Source organism: Chenopodium quinoa, unplaced genomic scaffold, assembly GCF_001683475.1.
Source record: "Chenopodium quinoa cultivar QQ74 unplaced genomic scaffold, ASM168347v1, whole genome shotgun sequence".
In the NCBI taxonomy this organism is placed as follows: Eukaryota; Viridiplantae; Streptophyta; class Magnoliopsida; order Caryophyllales; family Amaranthaceae; genus Chenopodium; species Chenopodium quinoa.
Window position 1 is genome coordinate 9,950 of NW_018743691.1, and position 17,944 is coordinate 27,893.

General features: G+C 36.9%; 1 protein-coding gene and 1 pseudogene across 1 annotated transcript; one reads left to right on the forward strand and one right to left on the reverse strand.

The window, feature by feature from the left end:
* The first annotated feature begins 7,176 nt into the window (after positions 1-7,176).
* On the forward strand, positions 7,177-7,599 carry LOC110683691 (uncharacterized mitochondrial protein AtMg00310-like). The gene has a single exon (XM_021860080.1). The coding sequence runs from the start codon at positions 7,177-7,179 to the stop codon at positions 7,597-7,599; it is 423 nt and encodes a 140-aa protein (XP_021715772.1).
* A 7,882-nt stretch (positions 7,600-15,481) lies between these two features.
* Positions 15,482-17,453, reverse strand: LOC110683692 (annotated as a pseudogene).
* Positions 17,454-17,944: the final 491 nt, after the last annotated feature.

A 17,944-nucleotide genomic window follows, 5' to 3' on the forward strand; every position in this document is an offset into this window, starting at 1 on the left:
CAAATCCGCTCAAATCTTTTGTAAATTAAAGTTCTTCATCTCTAATTTGCTAATGTATGTAACTCCTCTTATCTTGGAGGAATCTCCTGTGGTCATATTCGCGGTTTTTTTGAAAAAAAGATCCGGGAATGTTCTTGGTTGCTGGGATGTACCTGCATTTATATCTTTGACTATAGGACTTTCCTAATCTCATTAATTATCTTAGGGTTGACCTAAGGTTTAGTGTTGCTTGACTCATTGACTTGACATGACTCAAGGTATAAACTTGACTCGCTGTGATTGACTGACTCGAGGTTGACTCGACTCGATATGACTCGTGTGTGCATAGTGTTGACTCAATGTGATAACACGACATGACTCAATGTGTACATGACTGAAAATGCGAAAAAAGCAAAAAATTTCCGTCATTTTTGTGGAGGGTACCGACTTTCTCCCGAAAAAGAAAGACGCGAAAAAATAATCGAAGTGTTTGATGGTGCATGTTGAATGAGCTTAATCCGTTAACGCTGTCTCTCATACTACAAGGATTGTAACATCTTAGACTATCCTAGTTGACTCGATAATGAAAGTATTTAGGTAACTTAGGCGCGGAGGCTAAGTACTTCATACTTTGTGATGCAATGATGATTGATGAGCGATTTTGACATGACAAGGCATGCTTCAGTGTTATGTTAAGATTTCATGACAAAGGGTCCTAAGGGAAAGTATATTTGGTCATGTATCTGTGCGGTGTGTGAAAGTGACACTAAAGTTAGGCCACAAGGGCTAAGTGTGTGGGAAAATATTATTTCAAGCAGAGTCAAATGATGGTGACTCTTTAGGCTGGGTAAGCTAATGATGTAAGGATCAAGCCCCCAAGTCTAGCTCTAAGTAGATAGGGATGAGCATAGGAGATACCTTGATATGATCATGATGTAAGTGTGTGAATGTGAATATGAATGTATTTTTATTACGGCCACACCTCGATGTGAGGTTGCCTACGTATCCGTTAAGAATCAGGCCGAACGTAGCTCTATTCGAACCTCGCACAAGTGTGTGTATACCTCAAAAATGTCTTTTTAAGGGTTGTAACGTGGTTAAGGTAAAGGTTAAAGAAGAAGGGGGTAAAAGGCTCAAGACCCTAGATAAACCCCCAAGGTGTGCAACCTTTCTTTTGAATCTTTATATTTTTATGCTTGAGGTTTCTCATTATTTTTTTTAGCTCTCTATTTTGCTTTAGCATTTATTTTATTTTATAAGTGTGGGCAATCCCGATCATGCGGTCTATCACTCACTTGGCATTCATGTTTCTCAGGCACGGTACCGAGCACTCAATAAGAAACGCAATCTGAGACGTGTTCATATCAAAGACATGTTCATGTCAAAGACATTGGAACACTTGCCCTTTTGTACACTTTTATTATTATTTTTTATTTTTTTGCTATTTTAATCTTTTGATATACTCAAGATTTTGTTCTTTGAAAAATGCATAAGTTGCACACCATCCCATTCCAAGGTTAGGTAGATATAGGTTGAAAAATGAAAGGTCTATCGTTAGATGAGGCTCAAAGTGGTTTACCAAAAAAAGATTGCATATTTGAAGGGTGAAAGGTAATATGATGTGGCTACACGGGGTGCCTCAAATCATTGGTATACCTTGTGCTTAATTCGCTATGGATTTTTTTTTAATTTTTTTAATGCAATGCAATGCGATTATCATATGTAAGGAAATAAATGCTCATTTTATTAAAAGGGAAAAAGAAAGAATCTACAAAATTAATCTAAGGGAAAAGAAAGGTGCATATGCTAGACTTATTGGGGAAAGGGTAAATAAAAAAACAGAAAAAGAGGAGGTCACGAAATCCTGTCGTTGAAGCTCGCCTCTTGTCTTGTGTCGTTTGCTTTATCATCACTCGCTCTTCTTGTTAGCTGGAGGCATGGGAAGCTTGTTATTATCGATCAAATGTTGGATAGCCTCCTTTAACTACCAACAGCTCTCAGTAGCATGACCCCTAACTTGATGGTACTTGCAGTGTTCATCTGGATTCCAACTAGGCAATCTCTTTTCAGGTACGGGATCTTGAATAGGTCCAATGGGAGTAATGAGTCCCTTAGAATGGAGTCGATCGAAGGCGGTATCGTAACTCATCCCAATGGGGGTGAAGTATTTCCTTAGTTGCTTCTTAGATCCTTGGTTATCCATGGCTAAAACTTCACTGAGATCATAGGTACTAACATTGCTACTAGAGTGGGCGTTTTCGGAAGAAGAAGCGTTGTCGTTCTTCTTTCCTTTCCAGCCACCGTGGTTACAATTTTTAGTAGCTTTTTGCTTTGCGAGGTCGTCTTTGATTTCAATTCCAATGTCATAAACGGCTTTGAAAGTATTCAAATTATGTTGATATTTTAAATGCTTCGAATACTTCTCTTGGAGATTTTTGATAAACATCCTTTTGGATTCTTTTTCGGTGGGCACCTCAATCATCTTAGCGGAAGTTTCTCTCCACTTATTGAAGAAAGAAGTAAAGCCTTCATTCTCTTTTTGTCTTAGCATCTCGAGTTGTCTATAATCGGTTTCGACTTGAATATTACACTTGTATCTACCAATGAAAGCGTTTTCTATCGATTCCCAGGTAGAGGTTTTCTCTTTGTCAAGAGAAAAGAACCATTGTTGACAAACGGTTTCAAGAGATAAAGAAAACAAGGAATGAAAGACTTTCCTATCAATCCCCTTAATATTCATTATAGTTTCAAAGGCTCTTAAGTGAAGATAAGGATTATCTATTGCCTTGAACTTAGGGATGTCAGTGGCATTGAACTTATGCGGAAGAAGTTCTGATCCTTGTCCAGCGAGACCCCTTGTGAACTAATGCCCTGGAACTTGTAGTCACTAGATAGCTTGCTCAAGCTTTCTTGCATGAGCTATATTTGTTGTTGCTTCACAGGGTCATTGATTTTGGGGGTTAAAGCCTTCAACGCCTCAGTCACGCTAGTCAATTGATTCCTAAGCTTTTTTTTAAAATCTTCTTAGCTTTCCTCTTTTGAAGAATCGGTTTATCAAAAAGTGAGACTTGAACAAAGAGGTTGTCCTTGATTAATCGCCCTTCTCTTCTTGACCAAGTACTGTGGAAAGGGAAATTAGGGATATTCACTGTTAATTATTTGACCCAAACTTGATTCAACATGCATGGATGGAAGAAGGTAGAAAGAATGAAGGTCGTGATATGGAGAAAGCATGATGTGGATAATGGAAAGATGATGGAGAGATATGAAAAAGAAATTAGGAATAGAATGTACCCCCAACTCCACTGATGAAAAAAACCGACTCATGCATGAACCTAAGACATGGTCATGGTGACATATACCCAAAGTGTGTGCTAAGACTAATGGGTGTAGTGAGCGTAGGTGACATATTAAGACTCTTATGTAAGACCATGTGGCTAGACTATGTGACTAGACTCAATTAAGGATTTAACGGAGGTATTGTTACTAACAAAACAATCGAATTGATTAGCAAACTGTTTAATTAGACTCACAGTGATGACTCAAGCATAATACCGAACTGTCGTCAAAACGACAGGACTGGCATCGCACTGTGCAGTGTAGCGCCAGATGACATAGCTATCGCCAGGCGCTGCACTCCACAAAGTGGCGCTACAGTCTAAATCTCGGCGCCATTGCTGGAACGTTGATCTGGGACTGCTTTCGAGATTATTACTCTGCAGGGTATACCTAAAGTCGTACTAAGTCAATTTTGATTGAATTATTAGACTTTAATTACTCAAATTAATTAATTAATTAGGCAAATTTCTTTTAGTCATTAATCAATTTATTTAGTCTTAACACAAGTCAAACAAACGGTTAGGAAAAAACACATAGAGTAGGCACAACAAATAATGCACAATTAGTCAAGTAGGCACAACATGATGCAATGAGTTTGCAACCTAACGAACCATGGCTCTAGTTCTCTAAAGTTTGGGATATGGGTTAGTCAAAGAGGGTCCATGGTTAATTGTCCGGATGCACTGCACGGAAGCCTTACCTTTAAAGGGTTGGCGCGAGTGGAAGGGACACCGCGAGTTAAAAACTCGCTTCCATGGTTTGGTGAATTCAACATTCTCGGATGTACCCTTTGTTGCACAGAGCGTTCAATCAGGTAGATGGAGCATGAATTCCCAGAGGATTATATCCATATGTAGAACACATATGGGTTTCAGAAAAGTAAGAAAAACTCAATCAGGAAGTAGGATCGAGCAAACAGTGCTAAAAACTAGTCAAAATTAGAATGCATATTTCTGGCTCGGTATTGGAAGAACTCGGCGCCGCAATTTGGCTTTGGCGCCTCGCGACAGAAGCTTTCGCCTGGCGCCAGAGTCAAATCATCGGCGCTAGACTCTGTTTTCTTACGCTAGTTCCTACATGCCTCAGCAGCTTTATGTGCTTGATAAAATTTTCAAGCTTCGCGCAACATTATTTCGATCCTAGTTGTGAAATATATTCCTCAAATTTCCTACGTGTAATAAATCCTATGTTTTAAACTCATTACGGGTGGTCTTTCCAATGAGATCTTTTTTTATGCATATGACAATAATGTTAATCAAAATTACACACATGAAATACTAAGAACTTTTCGAGTCTCATCCACTCATTCTAAATAATTGCCAAAATAAATTTTAGGAATTGAAATAGAAATCCTCCCCAGTGGAGTCGCCAAAAACTGTATGGAATATTTCAAGCATTATCCCAAACTTGAACCCCACTGTGATCATACACTAAAGTACGGTGGCATCCAAAGGGAAAGAAGATAGAGCAAAAGAGTCACTAACAAGTTTTAGGAACTTGTAAACCGTTCACGAGGTGAAGGTTACACCCCTTAACGACCCAGGAGATCGTTAACTCCAATAGGTCTGGAACCATGACTGGTAGTTTGGGGGTGAAGGTACAAATCCAACCTAAAAGAGATTGAACCTACCCTAATAATAGGCCTCTACTTTATTCTGATCGTATTCATGTGCGCCATCTGACTAACATGCAATCAATAGGATTAACCCTAAACCTGTTTAATCTATGTTGGTTGAATACCAATGCACAAATAAATCTATTATTGGCGATCACTTGAATTATAACCACATTAACCCTAAACAAGATTATTAATTATCTTATATAATTGTGATTACAAGTACCAATTCTTTTTAAACATGCATAAAAGGCATGATCAAGCAATAAATAAATATAATCAAGCAACATAATAATAATCAGAACAATTATAAAAATAATCATGTTAAAGCATAATAATAATAGCAAGATTCTAGGCATGATAATAACAAGATTAATAACAAACCCTAGCATGTCACTAAATATCAAAGATTAAATATTTAGCTCTGACATGATACAAACAAAAATATTAGGTTATAATATAGGAAGCATCGTAGGAATCATAATAAGAATATTTGATATTATAACCTTTTTCCTAAACATAATACTAGGAATCATTGTTGTCATTCAAAACATCAAGCATCCTAACATGATACTAGGAATCATAATAACAACCTAAACATGATTTCTATATCATAGTATCAATAAAAAAATTAAAGCACTTACTTGGATGCCTCGTATCTCTTTCTAATAACAAAATACACGCGTTAGTAACTTCAAGGAAAATAATAAAAACAAACAATTGAATTAAATAATTGAAATAGAGATTTGGGACCAAACCCTCAGAAATTAAAACCTTTCACGTCTAGGGCGAAGGCAACTTCAAATTTGGCTAGGTGTTTCTAGATCTTGTGAATGTGGAATTTTGTATGCAAAAAGCTAGAGAGAGAATATCTAGAAATTCTTGAAAACTAGAGAGAATAAGAAAATTAATAGTTGTTGATGAGAATTGTTGATTGAAAACGGAGGCTTTAGGAGGCTGTTTATAGAGAAAATCAGCCGGATGGATAGAAAAGCGAATCAGAGTTTTGAAGAGAATAAAACGAGTTAGCGCCAAGCGCCAAGTATTAGCGCCAAGCGCTAATCCTTTCGTCAGGCGCTAGAAAACAATTTCACGCGTTTTCTTAATTTTGATAAAATTTAGCCGTACAGAAGGGCAAAATCGTATTTTCCTTAAAAACACTTCTTTCATTCGAATTAAAACTCTAAAAAGTAAACCAAAGTCAATTTATCAATGCTAATTAAATTAGGAATGAAAATAACCTTCTAGAAGAATCTAGAAAACTAAAATCAATTCTAATTGCATTAGAAATGATAAATCAATATCAGGCCCTCCTCTAGATCATTGGGCCGCACATAAAGATCAAACTGGGCCCAGTTTAGTAATTTGGTCATAACTTCCTCATTATTCATCGGAATTGGGCTTATAATATATCATTGGAAAGCTCTTTTCAAGCCCTACCCAACTACACTATTATTGGACCCTTTACATGGACCAAACTAAACTGGATTGGCTGTTTTCTTAAAATAGGTTTTCAAAAACAGAGAGAAAGAAAAGAAATAAAAACTAACCGTAACCCTAGACTTTCCACACTTTCACTTCATTCGATTATGATTCGACGTGAAAGGTACTCATCACCGGGTTTGGGGAGACATAAATGGGTGTCTACATGTTTCTTATTGTAGCCGACGCCAATTCTACTTTTCTCAGGAAAGCTGCAATGGAAAACGGAATTCATGATGTAAAGATTATTTGTTTTTTGCCGATGATAGTATATTATTTGCTAGAGCAACGGTTAGTGAATGATCGGTGATAGCTAACATTATCAACAAATATGAGAGAGCTTCTAGACAAAGTGTCAATCTAAACAAAACTCATGTTGTCTTTAGTATATTTGTAAATTCTGATCGGCGGAAGGAAATTGTAGATACTTTAGGAGTAAAAGAAGTAGAAAGACACGAGAAATATCTTGGATTACCAATAATTATTGGTAAAACTAAGAAACTGATTTTGCAAGCTTGAAAGAACGAATATGGTGGAAAATTCAAGGTCGGCAAGGGAAGTTACTATCAAGGCCGGGAAAGGAGGTTCTTATTAAGGTGATTGCCCAAGCAATCCCCACATATATTATGAGTATCTTCAAAATTCCGAAGGGTTTAATCGATGAGATTCACTCAATGCTAGCTCGCTTTTGGTGGGGTTCCAATGCATCAACGAGGAAAATGCAATGGCACGGTTGGGAGGCTCTTTGTAAGCCAAAATCAATGGGAGGCATGGGATTCTGTGATCTTAAGGTCTTCAATCAAGCTTTACTTGCAAAACATATATGGAGATTACATTCAATGCCTAACTCTTTGGTGCACTCCTTGTTGAAAGCCCGGTATTTCAAGAATGATCAAGTCCTTGAGGCTTACAGAGGACATGGCCCAAGCTATTCTTGGTGTAGTCTTTGGGGTTCAAAATCAGTTCTCCTTGATGGTTTGAAATGGAGAGTTAGCTGTGGAGAAAAGGTGAGGGTATGGATGGACTCATGGCTTCCTGGGAAACCAAATACAATAGCCCCAAACCATGGAACTAACTTTGATCCAGACCTGAAGATGGCTGACTTGATGTTCCATAAAAGTGTAGAATGGAATATGAATGTGCTAAATGCTTTATTCTCAAGCGAAGACCATGATAAAAACTAGCACTCTCAATGTCTATGCATCAACATACTTTCTATTGGTGGCTTACTAAAAATGGAGAATATAGTGTCAAAACGGGCTACTGGATGGGTAGACTTGGTGTTACTTCTGATGATAACGCTGTAACCTATGAATATGATAAAGAGCTTTGGAATCTAGTTGGTGTGGTTTAAAGACAAGCAACCAAAACTAAATCACTTTGTTTGGAAGGCCTGTAGGGGAATCCTTGTTGTGAAGGAGCTGCTGTTTCATCGTCACATTTCTCCAAATGCAACCTGCACTTTTTCTAAGCCGGCTAAGAGAAAAGTCTTTGAAGCTTTTTTACAAGAGAGATTAAAAAACTTCAAGAGTTACTTGAGGACGAGATGAATCCATAAAAAGAAGGAGAAGACCAAAGAAAAATGTGCCTGCTGATGGAGAAAAAGAGAAACCTGATAAGAAACCGTGGGATTTATATCCACAAATAACGGTAGAGGATTGGGAGAAGTTTGTGGAAAAATCTTCCACTAGGACCGTACTTGTATGTTTTTATTTATCAATAGAGTCGGCTACTCATATTTAGTTTCTTACAATGACTGATGCTAACATATATTTCTGAATGTGTAGGAAAAAAGCGAACAAGCTAGAATCAATGCCGGAAAGAAATTGTATAGCCATCATATGGGTTGTAAGACCTTTGTGGAGTCAAGACCAAAGTGGGTCAAAGCGGGTCTATACCCCAAATCCATAATGTCATCAACTGATAAACCACTTTCTTCCACGGTCACAACTTTGGTTAATCGTGCAATTGACTGGTGGTGTGCTATGCATGGGATGGACAAGAAAACCGGCAAGTATATCATGCAACCGGATAAGAAAGTAGTAGCAGATGCACTTGTAAGAAAATTTTTCTACTTATTAATTATATTTCCTTATCAAGTACATTGTACTTAGATCTGATAAATTTTTGTGTTACTAAAGCTCGAGTATACTTCGGAAGTGATTGAAGGCAAGCTGACTCCAAGCATCGAACATGATCCTTTCACCTTAGCTTTGGGAAAACCATACCACCCTAGGCGAGTAATTGGTTTTGGCGGGAAACAACTAGGGTGGGAGAAGGTGATGGGTTTAGAATACACCAAATCAGGAAAAAGCAGATCAAGTGTTAATTCGCCACATCGGATTGATGAGAAGGAAAAGGAATCAATTAAGGCGGAGATACGCGCGGAGCTGCAAGAACAGATGCAAAGTCAATTCAATGCCATTCTGAAGCACATGAACTTGCCGCCTTTGCCATTTCCCTTGAGTACCTCAATAGACTCATGTAGTCACCCAGGAGGCCCCGAGGACGATCCAGTAGTTGAGAGAGAGGTAATTTTAGTACAAGGACGAATTACGTCATATGAAGTTCGTCAAATGAGGTCGTTTGCATGTTTAATTATTTTACTTTTGCAGGATACTAGTCCTATGGATGCAAAGTCGTTGAAGAGAGCAAATCCGATGCCTGAACCTTTCCCTGATGTTAAGGTGAACTTCACTACATAATCAGCTTTTCTAATGTTAGGCTTTCGTTTGTTATTTCATAACTTATGTCCTAACTCCTAATCAAATATGTAGGAAGAGACGCCTTGTGAGCTTCTTCACCCCGGGGAAAACACCGGTGGACAGTTGCAGTTGGTGGGGTATGTTAGTGCACAACCTTTTGACAAGGTCCATATTAAGTCTAATACTAGCACCCATTACATCTCGGTCGGGATCGATTCTATAATTGCTGGGTTTAAATTTTACCACTACCGGTGCCTAGAGAGGAATATGATTTTTTTAAGCTGCGTGACGTGACCGGGAGCTTTGTGCAATGGCCACGTGATCGGTTGAGGTTGGTAGGAAGGGTAAGTAAACACTACTTGTATGTAACTACTTGTATGTATAGTAACTAGATTAACATGTGCTTTGTGCAATAACCATGTTCTTTTATGCTACTAGATTACTATGGAAAATCAGTCCGCTAAAAGGAAGAAGGTGGAGAAGCCAAAATCTTAGGAAGAAGGTCCTCCAAAGATGGAACAAGGACAAGTGTCGAAGAAGAGTTCGAGAACTTCATGTACTCCACTGGTAGAAGCCAATGTCCTTAGGTCGCTTTCAAAAGCATGTACTTTTCTTCACAACCGTGTTAGTGAGTTGCCTACGGGTACACATATTCAAGTGAACTTGCCTAAGGCATTGTTCCACTATGATGAGGATGCGATCGCATACATTTCTAGAGAGGTTGTTACGGAATTTCTAACCGGTTCCATGCTTAACATTTCCATCATTCAAACTTTCATGAGGTACATTAACAAGACTATTTCTAAACATATTGTATTTTTGATATTTTCGTACCAAAACAATGCAACTAGTAATTACTTGCACACATTACTTTCTTGAAGGTCACTACAGGAGCTCCTTGCTAGTAAACCCGATGGTGAAGCAGCAGTTGGGTGGTTATGCCCCGAGCAGACATTCGTAACAAATGCTTGCATAACCCTCGTGATGTGATAGATTACCTTGAGCGGGGTATTAGAGAATCAATGCGTGCGGGAAATAAGTTCATATTAGCCCCTTGCTTTGAGGAGTAAGTTTAAATATGTCACTCTTAATTTGTTTGTTAAGTATATATGTTGACGCATAACAATTGATGGATTTATATTTGCTTTAATATATATGTAGTCTACATTGGAGCCTTATGGTGATTTGTGTTTCCAATAACACAATCTACTACTTTGACTCGGCTCGTATATGGCCACCAAGGAAGTTGCTAGTGAATAACCTATTGAATAGGTACATACCGCTTCCTATATATTGTTTTGTATCATCACCTAAGTGATTGAGTGGCTATGTTCCTAAATTGTTTATTTTTTATTTTTTGAAGTTTTATAAAGAAGTTGAATTATCGTTCGGTTGCGGGTCCCACGTGGAAATATTCGAAGGTAAAGCCTTGATATATTGATTTATTTAATAAAATTGCCTTGAGTTATGGCTATGCATGACTTTTTTAACTTTGTGTCATGTTAGTGTGCGCAACAAGACAACGGCGTTGATTGTGCCCTGTACGTATGATGAGGTTTATGCATGACATAGTCAATAGGTGCACTGAAGCCCAACACCTTGAGGAGGTACTTGTTTTTACTTTTTTCGGTTTGATTTCGGGTAAAAGCCGTCCTAAAACTCATTAGAATGATAATTTTCTATGATTCCAAACATTAGACACCTAAGACTAGTTTTAATTGACATGTTATGATAAAGAAATAGCTCATTAGATAAGAAATGTAGAAATCGGGCAAAGTAGTAGTGAAATAGGCGATTTTGGGTAAAAGCCGTCCTAAAACTTAGTAGAATGATAACTTGCTATGATTTCAAATATTAGACACCTAAGACTAGTTATAATTGACATGTTATAATAAAGAAACAGATCATTAGATAAGAAATGTAGAAATCGGGCAAAGTAGTAGTGAAATAGGCGATTTTGTGTAAAAGTCGTCTTAAAACTTAGTAGAATGCTAATTTGTTATGATTTCAAACATTAGACACCTAAGACTAGTTATAATTGACATGTTATGATAAAGAAATAGCTCATTAAGTAAGAAAAGTAGAAATAGGGCAAAGTAGTAGTGAAATAGGCGATTTCTGGTAAAAGCTATCCTAAAACTTAGTAGAATGCTAATTTGCTATGATTTCAATAATAAGACACCAAAGACTATTTATAATTGACATGTTATGATAAAGAAATAGCTCATTATATAAGAAATGTAGAAATTGGGCAAAGTAGTAGTGAAATAGGCGATTTTGGGTAAAAGACGTTCTAAAACTTAGTAGAATGCTAATTTGCTATGATTTCAAACATTAGACACCTAAGACTAGTTGTAATTGACATGTTATGATAGAGAAATAGCTCATTAAATAATAAATGTAGAAATCAGGAAAAGTAGTAGTGAAATAGGCGATTTTGGGTAAAAGTCGTCCTAAAACTTAGTAGAATTCTAATTTGCTATGATTTCAAACATTAGACACATAAGACTAGTTGTAATTGACATGTTATGATTGAGAAATAGCTCATTAGATAATAAATGTAGAAATCGGGCAAAGTAGAAGTCAAATAGGCGATTTTGGGTATAAGCCGTCCAAATACTTAGTAAAACCTTCTTCTGATGCGATTAAAGACCTTAGACACCCAAGACTAGTTAATATGGGTCTGCTCTAAGGACAAATTATGTCATTTTATACAAAATGCAGAAAATGGGAAAGTGAGCACCCGAGGCAACTACAGCTCCCGAGGCAACTACAGCACCCAAGGCAACATCCTCGGGTTATGCCAGGCAGCTGCAAGTAGCCACCAGGCAACTGCAACAGCTGCCAGGCAGCCGCAGCAGCAGCCTAGGCAGGTGCAGCAGGTGCAGCAGCTACCAGGAAGCTGCACAGGCCGCTGCAGCAGCAGCCTAGGCTATTGCATAGGCAGCTGCACAGGCAGCTGCAGCAGCCACCAGGCAGCTGCACAGGCAGCTGCAGCAGCCACCAGGCTGATACCAAGGCAGCTGCTGCAGCAGCCCAGGCAGCACCCAAGGTAGCTGCAGCAGCCGTGCAAGCAACTGAGCCGCTCCAAAAGCCATAGGAAGCAGCCCAGGGAGTAATTTATTGCCCTATTCATGGCACCTCATGCTATTTTGTGTAATTTTTGCGTACTTGTTAGTGTATAAGCTAAATAAGTCACTTACGCTGATTTTTGTTAAAAATTGTACTAAAAATTAGTTGGGTGCTCATTTGATGTGATATCATAAATTACATGCCTAAGACTAGGTATTATGGGCATGGTTTGAGAAAAAAATATTCAAACGAAAAAAAATGTAAAAAATGGGCAAGTAGAAGTGGAATAGGCGAATTTGGGTAAAAGCCGTCCTAAAACTGAGTAAAATGATCTTTTGCTATGATTTAAAACAATAGAAACCTAAGACTATTTAATAATGATAAGTTATGATAAAGAAATAGCTCATTATATAGGAAATGTAGAAATCGGGCAAAGTAGTAGTGAAATAGGCGATTTTGGGTAAAAGTCATCCTAAAACTTAGTAGAATGCTAATTTGCTATGATTTCCAACATTAGACACCTAATATTAGTTATAATTGACATGTTATGATAAAGAAATAGCTCTTTTGATAAGAAATGTATAAATCGGGCAAAGTAGTAGTGAAATAGGCGATTTTGGGTAAAAGCCGTCCTAAAACTTAGTAGAATGCTAATTTGCTATGATTTCAAACATAAGACTAGTTATAATTGACATGTTATGATAAAGAAATAGCTCATTATATAAGAAATGTAGGAATCGGGCAAAGTAGTAGTGAAATAGGCGATTTTGGGTAAAAGTCGTTCTAAAACTTAGTAGAATGCTAATTTCCTATGATTTCAAACATTAGACACCTAAGACTAGTTGTAATTGACATGTTATGCTAAAGAAATAGCTCATTAAATAATAAATGTAGAAATCGGGCAAAGTAGTAGTGAAATAAGTGATTTTGGGTAAAAGTCGTCCTAAAACTTAGTAGAATGCTAATTTGCTATGATTTCAAACATTAGACACCTAAAACTAGTTGTAATTGACATGTTATAATAGAGAAATAGCTCATAAGATAATAAATGTAGAAATCGGGCAATGTAGAAGTCAAATAGGCGATTTTGGGTATAAGCCGTCCAAATACTTAGTAAAACCTTCTTCTGATGCGATTAAAGACCTTAGACACCCAAGACTAGTTAATATGGGTTTGCTTTAAGGACAAATTAGGTCATTTTATACAAAATGCAGAAAATAGGAAAGTGAGCACCCGAGGCAACTACAGCACCCAAGGCAACAGCCTCGGGTTATGCCAGGCAGCTGCAAGCAGCCACCAGGCAACTACAACAGCTGCCAGGGAGCCGCAGCAGCAGCCTAGGCAACTGCCCAGGCAGCCGCAGCAGCAGCCTAGGCAGCTGCAGCAGCAGCCAGGCCGCTGCACAGGCTACTGCAGCAGCCACCAGGCAGCTGCACAGGCCGCTGCAGCAGCAGCCTAGGCTGCTGCATAGGCAACTGCAGCAGACACCAGGCAGCTGCACAGGCAGCTGCAGCAGCCACCAAGCTGCTGCCAAGGCAGCTGCTGCAGCACCCAAGGTAGCTGCAGCAGCCGTGCAAGCAACCGAGCCGCTCCAAAAGCCATGGGAAGCAGCCCGGGGAGTAATTTATTACCCTATTCATGGCACCTCATGCTATTTTGTGTAATTTTTGCGTACTTGTTAGTGTATAAGCTAAATAAGTCACTTACGCTGATTTTTGTTAAAAATTATACTTAACCTTAGTTGGGTGCTCATTTGATGTGATATCATAAATTACATGCCTAAGACTAGGTATTATGGGCATGGTTTTAGAAAAACAAAATTCAAACAAAAAAAATTGTAAAAAATGGGCAAGTAGAAGTGGAATAGGAGATTTTGGGTAAAAGCCGTCCTAAAACTGAGTAAAATGATCTTTTGCTATGATTTAAAACAATAGAAACCTAAGAATATTTAATAATGATAAGTTATGATAAAGAAATAGCTCATTATATAGGAAATGTAGAAATCGGGCAAAGTAGTAGTGAAATAGGCGATTTTGGGTAAAAGTCATCCTAAAACTTAGTAGAATGCTAATTTGCTATTATTTCAACCATTAGACACCTAATATTAGTTATAATTGACATGTAATGATAAATAAATAGCTCTTTAGATAAGAAATGTATAAATCGGGCAAAGTAGTAGTGAAATAGGCGATTTTGGGTAAAAGTCGTCCTAAAACTTAGTAGAATGCTAACTTACTATGATTTCAAAAATTAGACACCTAAGACTAGTATAATTGACATGTTATGATAAAGAAATAGCTCATTAGATAAGAAATGTAGAAATTGGGCAAAGTAGTAGTGAAATAGGCGATTTTGGGCAAAAGTTGTCCTAAAACTTAGTAGAATGCTAACTTGCTATGATTTCAAACATTAGACACCTAATACTAGTTATAATTGACATGTTATGATAAACAAATATCTCATTTGATAAGAAATGTAGAAATCGGGCAAAGTAGTAGTGAAATAGGCGATTTCGGGTAAAGGCCGTCCTAAAACTTAGTAGAATGATAACTTTCTATGATTTCAAACATTAGAAACCTAAGACTAGTTATAATTGACATGTTATGATAAAGAAATAGCTCATTTGATAAGAAATGTAGAAATCGGGCAAAGTAGTAGTGAAATAGGCGATTTTGGGTAAAAGCCGTCCTAAATCTTAGTAGAATGCTAATTTGCTATGATTTCAAACATTAGACACCTAAGAATAGTTATAATTGACATTTTATGATAAAGAAATAGCTCATTAGATAAGAAATGTAGAAATCGGGCAAAGTAGTAGTGAAATAGGCGATTTTAGGTTAAAGCCGTCCTAAAACTTAGTAGAATGCTAACTTGCTATGATTTCAAACATTAGACACCTAAGACTAGTTATAATTGACATTTTATAATAAATAAATAGCTCATTAGATAAGAAATGTAGAAATCGGGCAAAGTAGTAGTGAAATAGGCGATTTTGGGTAAAAGCCGTCCTAAAACTTAGTAGAATGCTAAATTACTATGATTTCAAACATTAGACACCTAATACTAGTTATAATTGACATGTTATGATAAAGAAATAGCTCATTAGATAAGAAATGTAGAAATCGGGCAAAGTAGTAGTGAAATAGGCGATTTTGGGTTAAAGCCGTCCTAAAACTTAGTAGAATGCTAATTTCCTATGATTTCAAACATTAGACACCTAAGACTAGTTATAATTGACATGTTATGATAAATAAATAGTTCATTAGATAAGAAATGTAGAAATCGGGCAAGTTAGAAGTCAAATAGGCGATTTTTGGTAAAAGTTGTCCTAAAACTTAGTAGAATGCTAAATCGGGCAAGTTAGAATGATGTTTAAAATATTTAACATATACATTAGGATAATTTGCAAATTACCACCCAAAAATAGTATCAATTTCTAAATAACCACCCAATTAAAATTTTATTTTAAATTACCACCCATTAAATTAAAAAAACGCTCAGATTACCACCCATTTTGTTTTTCCGGTGGAATTTCCGTCAGTGGGCCCCACTTTTTTTATTTTTTTTCCTTTATTTTCTTCTATTTTCTGGCTTTCTCACTCTCTCTCCCCGATTTTCCCCCGCAGCAGCATATATATTAGATAACATTGAGAAATTTCCGACTTCTGTTGGATCAACTTTGACCAAATGCTTCAAAACCTCCTGTGCAATTTCCACAGGGTAATGCAACCGGCATGCTCCTAAGAGCGTACCCCAAATGACAGCATTTGGTTCCATTGGCATATTCTGCACAACCTCCAAAGCTTCCTTTAGACGCCCACCCCGACCTAATAGATCAACCAAGCAGCCATAATGCTCTATTTGGGGGACAATGTCATAATCCCTTTCCATAGAATAAAAATAATCAAGACCCTTGTCAACATAACCCATGTGAGTGCAAGCACATAAGATACCAATGAAAGTGAATTTATCAGGTCGAAAACCACTTTTTTCATCCTTGAGAAAAGCTTGAGTGTTGTCACTCCATCTCCATGCATAGCTAAACCTTGGATAATGGTGTTCCAGGAAACTAAATCTCTTTCAGACATCCCCTGGAATACAACTAATGCTTTTTCTGCACATCCGCACTTGGCATACATATCAATCAATGCATTATTCACTGCGACACTACATCTAAAACCAGTTGCCACAATTGCGGAACGAACTCTCTTCCCAAGTGTGAGCAAACCAGACTCGGCGCAAGCAGCTAGGATACTAATAATGGTCCCATCATCAAATTTCAATCCTAAACTTTCCATTTCATTATACAAAGATATAGCCTCCTTTGTGAATCCATTTCCAGCATACCCAGAAATTATTATTGTCCATGACACCAAATTCTTAACAGGCATCTTATCAAAGAGTAACCTAGCCATATCCAAATCCCCTGCTTTCGTATAACCCGAAACCATGGTATACCAAGATACAACATTTCTCTCAGGCATCTTCTCAAACAATTGAAACGCAGCATCCATGTCTTTTGCTTTAACATACCCATCTAACATTATATTCCAGCTCACAGCATCTTTCTCAGGCATTTCATCAAACAGTTGGCGAGCATCTTTCAAATTACCCCCTTTAACCAACCCCCTAATCAATGAATTCCAAGAAACAATATCTCTATCCTCCATGAACACAAACAACTTCCTAGCAGAACTAACACCAATCACCCCAAAATTACAGTAACTATCAATCAACGAATTGGGTACAAAAATATCACCAAAAAAACCTAACTTTATCATCTGGGTATGAACCATTTGAACCACTTTCAATGAACAGGGTCCACTACAAGCCTTAAGAAGAAAAGGGTATGTAAAATTATCAGGGAAAACGCCATTATTAAGCATATCAAGAAAAGTAATGAAAGCTTGAGAAGATTGAGAATTATGGGTATGAGCTCTAATAAGAGAATTATACAAATGAACATTGGGATATCGAACTTGATTGAATACATTAATGGCTAACCCTAATTGATGGCAGAGAGAGAAAGCAGAGATTAATTTAGGTGCTATAAAAGGGTCATTATGAAGATTAGCTTTGAAAATTTGAGCATGAATTTGAGCATGAAGAAAGAAAGAAGGTAGGAAGAAGAAGAGTGAAAAATCGGGGAGAGAGAGTGAGAAAGCCAGAAAATAGAAGAAAAAAAGGAAAAAAATAAAAAAAGTGGGGCCCACTGACGGAAATTCCACCGGAAAAACAAAATGGGTGGTAATCTGAGCGTTTTTTTAATTTAATGGGTGGTAATTTAAAATAAAATTTTAATTGGGTGGTTATTTAGAAATTGATACTATTTTTGGGTGGTAATTTGCAAATTATCCTATACATTATTATTTTTTAATTATTATTTTGAATTTTATGTAATATATGAATGATGTTTAGTGTTTGGTATTTTTTTCTTTCCAAAGGTTTGTAAGATTCAGAGGGAAGGCCCTTTGACAAAGGAAGAAGTTGATGAAATTCGCGACATGTGGGATTTTTTTGTGACATTTGATGGCATCTAGGTAGAATATATAATATATATGTGTTAGTTAGATAATGAATGAGATTGAGTTTTTTTTTTCTTATGAACAATTAATATTTAGTTACTATATCTTTTTTATTTTTATTAAATATATATGTACATTATATTACTTATTTGTAATTAGTACTATATATTATTTATGAGTTTTATATATGTTATTATTAATATGCATTTTATTGTTATTGAATTATT

Coding starts and splice junctions, on each gene's coding strand:
- LOC110683691 (XM_021860080.1), top strand. CDS start 7,177: ATGGGAGGCATGGGATTCTGTGATCTTAAGGTCTTCAATCAAGCTTTA.